At 30.4% G+C, this 12,379-nt stretch overlaps 1 protein-coding gene across 1 annotated transcript; it reads left to right on the forward strand.

Moving 5' to 3' along the window:
• Positions 1 to 3,430: 3,430 nt before the first annotated feature.
• Positions 3,431 to 6,191, forward strand: TRIADDRAFT_57763 (uncharacterized protein; the record flags this gene model as incomplete). The annotated part of the gene is made up of 5 exons (XM_002113481.1): positions 3,431 to 3,625; positions 5,177 to 5,233; positions 5,338 to 5,634; positions 5,793 to 5,837; positions 6,162 to 6,191. The coding sequence occupies 5 exons, from the start codon at positions 3,431 to 3,433 to the stop codon at positions 6,189 to 6,191; spliced, it is 624 nt and encodes a 207-aa protein (XP_002113517.1).
• Between the last annotated feature and the right edge of the window lie 6,188 nt (positions 6,192 to 12,379).

Consider the following 12,379-nt stretch of genomic DNA (forward strand, 5'->3'; position numbering starts at 1 on the left):
GGAAATGCACGATCAGTACGTAAATTAAATCAATCTGTAAGTAATATCAGGAATTCTGAAGTAGATAGTACTCCTAGAGATCAGAATCAGTCAGCAGGTAATCGTAGGAGAAACTATCATCATCGCCGATTACATCGAATAGGAAGATTAGGTGATATTGACTCGATAGCAACAATCGATGATGTTGTACCTGCTCAGCATGAGCACATTATCGTAAACCGTCAGTAAAGCGACGGGAGTTTGCACCAGTGAACCTGATTCAGCAAATGGCCATATCTATATCTAGCTCTAAAGTCCCTCTATAGGCTTTTAGGTCTTCCCTTTGTATATTCCTGCGTTGTTTATATCCACAATAAGAAATATTTTCCCACAATGCCGTAGGCTCCATCTTATAAATTAGAGTAAAATAACTCATGAAATTTTCACTATGCGTAAGCTGATGCTCGCTGCTCAACAAAATGTCATACACTTCTTTTCGCAAGAATTAATATCACGATAACATTTCCCAATAAGAGCCAAATTTTAGTGCTTATGCTTAAGCGATGAGCATCGTCAGTAACTCATTTTAGTAGGTAGGATATAATTGAAAAGAGGATTGAATCTTGCATTGTGAGTAAAGTTAAACTTGTCCTTTCTCCATAGAGACTCGATTGGTTGTGAGTTTGTAATAGAAATTAACTGAAAGGATTATTCAATCAGGAAAAACTTTTCGAAATAATTTCTAGTAAAGAATTTCGCAGCTCAAAATTCTACTTGGTTTGCAACAATCAAACTTCAAGTTCTATATCTTGGGAAAGGGATTAACAATTCTATTTGTATTAGCTGAATTTTATTCAGTTTTTACGGTGAAACGTAGCCTGGGGCGCAGCTTGTACATTAACGTGATTTTTTCATCAACTATCTATTTTACTCAATTTTTTAGCTTTTATGACGCTCTGTTTCCGCTCTGTAACTCCATAATATCATGGACATATCTCGTTCCTCGTATTAGAATACTTTAAAGTACTTCAAACCACATGGATTAACTTTTATCCTATTACATAGTTATCGAATATATTTCTATATCAAACGAGTTCTTTTATTACGACCGTCTGATCACTTGCATTAAGAAGAATCAACGTATGAAATAATAATTCAAGAGTTACTTCATTATGTAGTCTAATAATGGTGTATGTCTCTACTGCTATTGTATCACAGTCTATAATTAATTACCTTTCTTCTTTCCCAGATAATTACAATTCAACTGCCTTACAATGAACTACCAATCGAATGTATCTGCTTGGTTATTATAAACTGCCATTGTGTCTATACAACTAACCCACTTCCTGGTAAAACCTGGGGAAACGGGAGAGTGATGAATATGAATAATGATCATCAAAATCGATTAATATACAGCATTCATTAAATAGCTAGACAAATAAAATTGCTTATTGTAGTGTATTTAGAATATACTGTAACTATATACCTACTCTTAAGTATAGACATGTTGTATTGCTCTTATATTTAGACATATCTACAGTCCGCTTACTTCACATTCATATATAGGCTACTGTATTTAGTTATTACGGTACTCGCTGTTTGCTACAATCATCAGCTATGTTGTAGCCTGTTATGGTATATGTTGTATCTAATTCTACAATCCTATTCTCTGTATTTGCTCTATCTTTAAAACTATAAATACCGCCGATTTCCACCTCAGAAATTGTTCGTTTCCTGGTTAGTCTTCACACGTTACTCATGACAGCTTGCACGCTGATCTACCGTAACTACCTCACTGTACTTACTTTACAACTTAAAATAAAGCATAACTTTTATACAACTTTTGGTGTACTAATTGTAAATGGAAACTAAATCTCAATCCTCCGAGATATCGAACCCCCCATCACACTTATTTAATACATTCCATTCTTCAAAACAAATATTTAAACAGTATTCATTTGGGAAGGTGTGCAATTGTTCTGTATTATAAAAGCTTCGTTTCAAAGGATGACTTTGATGGTTATATTAACTTATTTTAACTTCCATTAATTAGTATTCGAATTGAACAATTAAATTCAAAACGTTATACAGTACAGGTTTTTCACTTCCGTATTCAGTGGAAATATTGAATAAAAAGAGAGATAGCAAGTAAACTGACAGCAGTTGATCTACCACTACTTCTGGTTCGCAATAGGCTTAGACAGCTACAAGGTCACTTTGTTTTAAAATTTCTACTTCAAGGTACAACGTGATTTTCTTCAAGGATTTTTTCTTTCCACTATAATTAATGCTATTTACTTTTAAATTGAATGCGATTCGATAAATTTAGTATTAATCGGTCATTTAAAATTTATTTTTAACTTAAATTGCGTTTAAATTTGCTTAGTTTTACCTTAATGCGTGAAATGTAGGTTACCGTAAAAGTAAGTCAAAAATTTTCCATTGGCTTGAAGAAAAGTAGAGATTTATCAAGTCTAAAAGGGAATCTTTTTTACCCATAGTTAACTGTTCATAACTCTACTCTATCCGAATAAAGTAAGCAGCAAGATCTTAGTTATAACCTCTACATCATGTAATGTTGCCTACTTTTATATTTTCTGCCCGTCTACAGTATTGGCTAATTTCGGACATTGGCCGCAACCTATATATATCAGGCCAACAAACTATTGCACGTTACCGTACCTTACCATTTAAGTAATCTTTCGATCTTAACCGCTATATACACTTATCAACGCAGCAGGTCATAAATTGTCCTTGATTTTATGCTATAGAAAATAGAGTACATACATCGGCGTTAATAGCATATTAATAGTATACTTACACAAGCTATCACAAGTAGGGTGTACTAGTAGTATTACTGTTAATGGCAAATTCTTATCTTGGCCAGAATAAGGTTCAAATCGGCTATAGTGCTTCTATAGACATTTAATTATAAGGTCTTCACTTTTTACTTCCTGTTTCGGTAAAGTATTAAGATTATATTGTGCTTGTAGCATATGACTTAATACAAGTATTCTAAGTTGTTCTTAAATATAGATACTTTGATAAACTTATAGCACTGTAAACAGGTATAGTTTGTTATGTTTGAACATTTATAGCACTTACAGTCTTCGCCATTTTCGACAATTATTTCGTTACTTTAAGACAGCCAGCTTAAACTTGAAGTTTAAAATAAAGAATCGATTTTCTTACGCAACGCATTTAAGTTAATCTCAAAATAACTACTCAATCTGTTTCCGATAAATTATCGAATCCTCCATCACATTTTCCACTCATGCTCATTAATATAAACTTTACCATAAGTTTATGACTATTTTTGTATCTGGCATCATAAAAATTGGCAGTAACTGCTTTTCAGTAATTGTAACGTAAATTAACAACCGATTAATTTTAATTAGGAAAGATTCCTTAGCTCATTTGAATTTTCAAATACCGGTCAGAATCCTTCACCATGCCACGCATTACATCTCCAATGACTGTTCTTTCGGAAGGAATTCGGAAAATTAATATCCATTTAAACATTGTCATTGTCTTGACAGTGATTCAATTGGCCGCCACAGTACCAGCTTTAGTAATGCCTTGTAGATATGGTCTGTATGTGCTCAGCTTAGTACAATATTATAACTCATTCTGGATTGCTGGGCCGGTAAGTCAATTAATAATAATTTTGTTATTAGCTAACAATATTAGAATAGTCAAACCTCATGGCAATTTTGGTCGTACCGCAAAATGATCTGCTGAAATATAGAAAATAGAATATAGCTTATATAAAGTCTAGAAGTATCGTGACATAATTAATATTATTACTAGGTCTTTTAGAGTAGAATTTCAAGTTAGAGGTAATCATTCTAAATTTCAAACAGTGCATGTTGGTATATAAGAAATTGCAGTCGATGATAAAAGAAAGGATAGATTTAATTTAGCCATATCGATAGTTGTGACTTATTGCCACTTACTTTAGCTCCATTAAGCAAAAGTTGGTAATTGCATTTTAGACTTTATTAGCTTGTTAGTTAAATATATTGACATATTGACATATTGCTTATTCGATATCTTGAAACTATAGCACAATTTGATAGTTGCTACTTTAAAATTGAAAACTACTTCGGAATCATCTACGATAGAGTTTTATATAGAACGGAAGAGATATCGAATAAAATAAGATATATTGCTGATACCATATCGGGAACATAATTTATTTAAACTCTTATATTCTACCAAATTGTCATGCTTATACTATTCGGTTGCATTCTCCTGACTTCCGAATTTTGTAACAAACCTATCAAAGTTTTGTTTCTAATCTAGAAGAAATCTAATTCTCACAAATTGGCAGTCTTAGTCTAGATAGAATTTAAAAAAGCTTTTATTGCAGTTTTTATTACAGCGGTTTAGAATAGCAAAGCAATACTGAACTACTATCAAGAATCTAGTATAAATTATCTTGAACCCAATTAAATCAAGATCTCCTACTTGCAGTTTTAAATACGAGTGTATTTAGTTTGGCCTATTGGCAGCAATAATATCCCTTACAATCATACCAGAATCATCAATAAATTATTTTTCTTCAAATACGGTATTAATCTATCTATTTGAGACGGTTATGTCTATATTAATGTCTAACACAGTAAGGTTTTAGGCTTCTATAAAATTGTAATATTTTAATTTGCACTGACATTGTACTGTAATTTAGATAACCGGCTATTGCTAGTTATATAATCGAAAATGATTGCAATTATAGCCAACATTTTGAAATACAAGCAAAGCGGTAATATTTGTTAATTATTAGTAAATTTAATTATATTAAATATTGTAGTCGACACAATTGAATATGAAGAGCATCCTTACAGTACTGCAACGCTTTAAAATTGCATAATTTTATTATTATTTGTCAGTTGAGAAAATGAATACTATTCGCTAATATCCACGTAATGCCCAAGATTGACCATAATCTGTACAGAAGATCGATCTACGCGCTATAATTTTAACTTAAAGTGGTCTATCCCTTATAATTTGACACCATGCTGAAATAGATTGTATATAATCATCTTATGTCACTGATTCAACTTCTAATTACTATTAGGGAGAATTGATAACGAACTGCTTTGCTTCTATATTTTACTAACATATCATGTTTACAGAATTGAATACAGTTGAGTAATATCATGTCTTCTTTACTGTTATGATCAAAATATATTAGATGCTGGTTTTTGCCCTTTCTGGCCGTTATATCAACAAAAATCTAACACTAGAAGCTGTAAGTTTATTATTCTGAAAATTGTAAAAGTAATACTTCCGTAAATTAAAACTGCATCTCATTGTACTGTCGATGTTAAGGATGTTGCGCGTCTTTTTCTTTAGATAACAATACATAAAGGGTTGAATATCATATGTATACTTTGTGTTGGTGCGGGTTACGTTATTCTGGGCTTAACCTACCAAGCATTACTCTCAGTCAGCGATTCGTCTATTTCGATTTCTTGTGGTTCGGTGCTCGTTTCTTTTAGCCAATATCAAACCATAGCTATCGTCGTTGCAGTTATACATTCTATCGTCTACATTTATTACATGTCGGCTTGTGGAACAACTTGGAGAACATACATTATTTGTGTTGCAAGTATGGCTTTATTACAAACTGGCAGTAATTCAAGAATTCCGGTAAGATTAATCTTCAGTAATGTCAAAAATAGACTCACAAAGGAACTCCTTTAGTTTCCAACAATTACGATCATCTAAATATCTTCCGATTAGTTTCTAGTATTTTTGCAAAAGCGAAAATATTAAAATGACATTTGTTGGGGTTAATCTCTATTTAGGTGCAACAACTACGCGACGAACCTCCCGAATATGGGCAGGATCTCGTTAGTTCAAAGAACGTAGCTATAGACATGGATGCAAAATAAATCAAACAATTAGATCTTTCGAATCACGGTATTCATAAACAGTCTATTTATATGACTTTGATTTAATTGGAAAAGATGCTAATGCTATAAAGGTTAATTTTTAGAGTGCTACTTCAAGCCTTTATTGCATTAAGTATTACAGCTTGCTTAAATTATCTTACTTAGTTTAATTGCAGTAGATTTCACTTAGTATCTTAGTATATTGTGGATCTGAGTACTTTATTCAGGTTAGAATATAACAATATCCAGTAGTATCATTTTCTTAATAATTATATATTGTAGGAATGTAATTTAAGGGATATATTGAAGTAGTATAACATTTTATTTCAATGATAATAAAATTGATACCTAACTTTAATCATAAATTGTGGTAGAAATATGATACTTTGCTATCAAATGCCGCGTGAATTCGACATTTAGATCTAACGTCCAATTTTAAGATTGCTGGTTTTTCCCAGTGCTTTATCATAGTTATGTTTAATAAAACGTAGAAAGACGCAATTTATATTTGAAATACAATTGTCATTAATTTAGTAATTTCGAAAATCTAGGGTAGTATTTATCTTCTCATATGTGCTTAATTGCTAGTTTAATTTAGAATATTTTAGAGTGATAAATTAATGGTCAGATACCGCCAATTGTTTTATATTGCATCTATAAGGTAGTATAATTAAATAGCTGAGTGGTTTAAGTTAGGTAAGTAGAGAGGTAAAGGTTGGAGTATTCCTAAAAGTTGTGAGTAATTTCATTTTTAGATGGTTTGGTTGGTTATAATAGTAGTTCTGCCCTTTTGTAATTACTTTACTTGATTTGGTAAGGTTGTGATTAGAATTTATAATAAACAGGCGTTTTCCCCTAAATTAAGCAATGATAGGACTTAAAAGTCGCTAGTTTTGATAATTATAATTGGACGCCCATTATAACTCTATATTCATGATTTTTGACCGAGCATATTATCAGCAACGTCGTTAGTAATCTTTTTAAAAGCAATCCATAATTACTTTCCTATTGGGTAAGTAACCTTTAATGGTGATATTGATATAAGCGATTTACTAAGCTAAGGTAATAATCATTTGGATAAAATACACTAGAACAGAATAAAATATGATACCTCAGAAAGCTGAAGCAGCATATATTATAGACATGAAACGGTAGATGTCAAGCAAATAAAGCATACAATAGCGAATTGGATATCAATCTTAAGGATTACAATAATAGAATAAATTTCAAACATCAATTTCTTATAGTAGTTTAGATTATATAATTATTAGTTTATATTAATAATCACGCTACAGTACTACGATAAAGGGCCTTCTCAAAAACATAACGGTTTTTTATAAACTTCACTTTATTGCATAAGATTAGGTTTATCTTACAACTACCAAGGACTATCTAACTGCAATCAGACTATCTCTGGACTATCTAAATTATTACAGATTTTCATAATTTATATAAAATTAGTTACACAATGATTTTCCTTCAAATACAATCATATGTAAATTCACTATCGCGCTATCAATTCATAATTCACTCTTCTGGTTAAAGCGTCATAATATAAATCTCGCAGTTTTAACATACAGTACTTAGCGCAATCTATTACTTACCTAAGAATCATAATATAACCATCTCAATATAAACGAGCAGCGCGGGGATATTTATACTACTATTAGATGACTGTGATTATGGGTTCATTTCAATAGGTCAGTATAAGATTCTTACCGTACTTTTTACCTCAAGATTTCTTCATGTAAAACGAATAGCTCTAAGGTAGCAATTTCCGCAGAGTACTGATTTTTAAAATAGTATTCGTTATATCGCTAAGGGTGGCCGCTGGGCCTTTCAATGTTGATTTGATGTAATACTCTGATGAAAATTGAATAAACATAGAATCTTTATAGAGTTTTCTACACAGCCATTTTGATTGTTACATTTTCTTATAATGGTTGTTATAGACAGAGCAAGCGATCCTTAGACACATTATAATAATTGAGATAGAATTGACCACAGTACTAAGGACATTGTACCGCACTGTCGATAGCTTACAGTACCTGCTAATCTTAACTTGGTATGTCCATCACCGTACATTAGTTATCATAATGCGCTTTGGAGCATGAACTAATCTTAATATAGCATTTCATAGCATTTCATCTGTGAATCGTCAGCAAAGCGACGTGAGTTTGTACTAGTTATTACAATACGTAGTGTAAACATCTTCACAATCAGGCACTTATGCAATATTATAATATAGAGTACTGTACAATTTATTTATTTTCGTAAGATCCTATTATCTTAGTCTTAAGCTTATTTGGGGCTCCACTACAGGTACTAATTATGGAAACTATTGAGGCTGATTTCCAAATCTAGACGCTATTCCTTAGTGTGACAGCTATTGGATTCCTTACACAGAAAACATATTTGTTTATCCCGTAGATTTCAGGTATTTTTTTGCATTGTTCTTCGTTTATAATGAACACTGTAATTTGTCTTAAATGGCTTGTACTTCTGATTATTTTTAGTCTTTATTGAAGATTTGCATATTTTGCCGAAATTTACTAACCCAACAAAGTGAGTTTAGACGACCTGACAGACACTATGCTCTCCTTTCTCTTAATAGATATTTTGTAGCTAGATCGTTTCGGTAATTAGATATCATAAGTTAGCAATTGTGTGAGATAAGTATTTCTTGTTATTGCTACAATAAAAGGTATGTTCTTCTTTGAAGCGCAATTCGAAGTAATTTTAGAATTTTCATGTGTGCAGTGATCAAGGAATGTCAAAATTTAATGGTGTGCTACCATAATTACCTACAGTAACATATATGTAAAGCTTGGCATATTACATTAGTGCAAACCAGATTTCTTTCAATATTATCGCCCTCAGTCTCTGAATATATAACCATACCAGAGAACTTCTATATCTGAATGCACACTGCATTCTATTTGCGATTATTAAAATCTTCTGTGAAGCTAATATTGAGTCTGCCATTTAATTACGCAGAAGCCTTTGCGAGTATATTGTATTAAGAATCATATCTAGTGTTAATATAATTTCTCTCTGAAATATCTAAACCATACAGGAATATCCTGAAAAGATGATAATAATTATTGCTATTAAATGTGATTTCTCGTTGAAAATATCTACGGATATGTCTTAAAAAGATGAGAATGTATTATTGCTTCTAAATATAATTTCTCTTTGAGAATATCTAAAAAACATACTGTTATATCTTAAAAGGATTAAAACGATGATAATATTCATTGCTTCTATTGATGGTAAAAGTACAGAAGTAGACTTTTAATTAATTAAGAATTAATTCCTCAAATACTTATTTCTTATTAGAGTCTCACATTAGCTGAATAAATCATCACATTATTGACTTAAGTATAACTTAAAGGCCTAGATGAAAATCTAGAGCCAAACAGATGCAACTGATTGATTCAAAAATGTTAAACCTCTTCAATAATTAGATTCATTCACAGATTAACGCACAGTGAATTAGCATGAAAACATGATGCTATGCATGATGATAGCATTCATTAGCTCTATTATGAGATCTTTTTAGAGTAGGCAATCGATTAATGACAATTTTATTAAGTTTGCATGAATTTATACAACTTACATTATTTTACAATCTATGTGAAACTTATTTAATCATTGACCAACTACAAATAAAAAAATCGGGTTCAGAGAATTAATATCTGCTTTCTTGAAATTCAATAATATTTTTTATACTCTTGTTCCATGGATATTGTTACGTGACTTGCATATTTATTAACCTGCACGAGAATTAATGTCATAGAGGCTTAATCTTAACAATTGTTAAAATTAACTTATTCTATCAATTAGGTTTGGTTTTTACTTTATATTTTATCTTATTCTATTCCAAAATTAAGGCAGTAATTGGTGCTATTAATTCAAATTCCAATCTAAATATTATTATTATGTAATTGTTGGGAGATTAAATTAAAATAAGGATTATTAATTTTTGTTTCTTTGTAATCTATAGAAATTTATAACTTCACTAAGATTGATTGATTCCATTTAACTTGTATGTAAATGATTGAATTGTGAATGAGTTGAATGACAGTTTTGATTAGCAACTGCTATAATAATAGAAGAAATATAGTCAATGTCATATTAAAATAATTTTAATTGGACGTGGTTAATAATAACTCTCTATGTTGGCTTTAAAATTAAAATGCTTACTTCAAAATTTTCAATTTAAAGTTTAAACTTTTCCATTATATCAAACCGGAATTGTATCGCAGGCAACAAACAGAACATTTGATTCCATAGTAGGACTGATATTCATTAAAATAAAATTAATTTATGAGATATGATAGTTACTAATGGATAATAGCAATTTAAATTGGACAAAATATCATGCTCACTTCTAAATAGATGAATTTGATATATGTATAAGCGTATGATCATAAAGGGTTAATCGTCAGTTAAATTATTCAACATAGCCCGGCAACATCAATCTGACTGATAGCTAGTCTACAGTGGTTTTGTGCCTAAATAACCGTAATTTAAACTATTTTCGATTTGGATATTCCAAACTTTAGCGTTATGGCTATCAAAATTTGCACTCGTATAAACTATTTAGTGTATGATAGATCCACATTACGATAGTGCAATGACAAAATTTGGAACGCCAAAGTTGTCCGAAATGGGGAGTGATATAGAAACGTCTTTAATCACCAAGGTTGCTCAAATTCATTTCAAAATTTCGTAGCTAATGTAGGCGTTTTTTAGCACTGATAAAATGTTTATTTGAAAAAAACCATTTAGTTAACAGTAAATATATTAATCAAAAATATTTCATGTTTAAATTTAAATTTAATTTAAATACATTACGATATGCTAGCATAAAATTGTCGTGCCACTTTTGCTGAAGTAATCCACTCAATTCATTACCATAGCTTAGCTTTTATTTTTAATAGAGTGGTTACTAAGATGGAATAGGGTAGAGAAATGCCTAAAAAATGCTTTCTGCTATACCGTTGATTTAAGAAATTTATCCTTTTTACATTTTAATCCTATCAAAATATTGTATTCTTGACGTATTTCTTTACCAAGCATCATCATGGTAATTCTTTTACCTTAAAAATATTGTAAATGCTTGTAATTAACAGTTCATGCATAAATTGGCAACATAACAGGCAGAAACTGCATAAGCATTAAAAGAATAGTCTAATATAGCATAAGCATAGTTTTAATATAATGATGTAGGAATAGGATTTTAATTTACTATAATTTTTTAATACATTTCTAAACCAATCATTTTGTGTTAGTTTTCAAGGGAAGTGTCAAAATGTCATTCTTTTCAACGTCTTTATGAAAATATCGATTTAATTGGTTAGCTAGTTTTATTCAAAAACAATAAAAATTAATTACTGTTCTCAAAATATTTTCTAGCTTCCTGTTTAGCATTTGTATTTAATTAAGGAGGATAATATTTCTTTTCTAAACCTTGAAAACACCACAACGGTGAAAGCCTTTCGACAAGTAGCATTTGGATAGTCCATGGTGTATGCGTTGTACGTTTTATTTTAAGCTAGCCTAAATCTAATACTTCGTCAACTAGGTAAGTGGATGATCAAATTCTTTTATCGAAATTTATACGCTGTAATATCAATCATGTAATGTTTCATTTTTTTTAATATTTGCGGCTATTTCATAAGGATCGGTGATCACTAAAAATGACTAGTCAATCTTGTAGTTTATTCCATCCGACATCGAATATTTATTTAACAAATAATGAAAGAATTGACTTTACTCCAAGTTATATTTAGTACTAGTAATTTAGCGTAGCTAAAATCAATTGAATTATTTTAATGTATAAACCACTATAGTTGAAGTTTGTGCCTGGTACACATGTTCATATATTTAATTTTATGTCTTTTAAGTTTAATTTTCGCCAACTAGGTGAGTAAATGATCAATTTCTATTACCAAGTTTACATAATATGAATCTAAGTAATGATTTATGTCTTAAATATTTACGGATATTTTGTAAGGACTGGTGATAACTAATAACTACAGTACTATAAGCAGTGTTCTAGTTTATTCTATCAGACATCAAATATCAACTGAATAAATAATAGATATTGTTGACTATTTCTCCAAATTAGATTTAGAACCTATGAACTTAATGCAGTTAAAATAAATTAAATTACTTCAATACACAGATCATTATAATTAAAATTTTCGGAAATGGAGACTCAAATCATGAAACGTAAGTTAATATCTGCAGCGTTACTAAAGTACTTTGAAAACAATGAGAAATAATAAATAAAACATCGGTTCTTACGACCCAACTTTTATCATAGATGATAAGAAGTAATAACCAAATCCTTGAGCAGTAATAAAATTAATCTTCAACTCAGATTCAAATACGCTTGGTCTACTTTCTACTCTAGTCAACAGTATTTTAAAAAATTGACTTTAACTATAATATAGAATTCCAAAAGACTACAATGACTTTATAGTAAAATT

Source organism: Trichoplax adhaerens, genomic scaffold, assembly GCF_000150275.1.
Source record: "Trichoplax adhaerens TRIADscaffold_6 genomic scaffold, whole genome shotgun sequence".
In the NCBI taxonomy this organism is placed as follows: domain Eukaryota; kingdom Metazoa; phylum Placozoa; class Uniplacotomia; order Trichoplacea; family Trichoplacidae; genus Trichoplax; species Trichoplax adhaerens.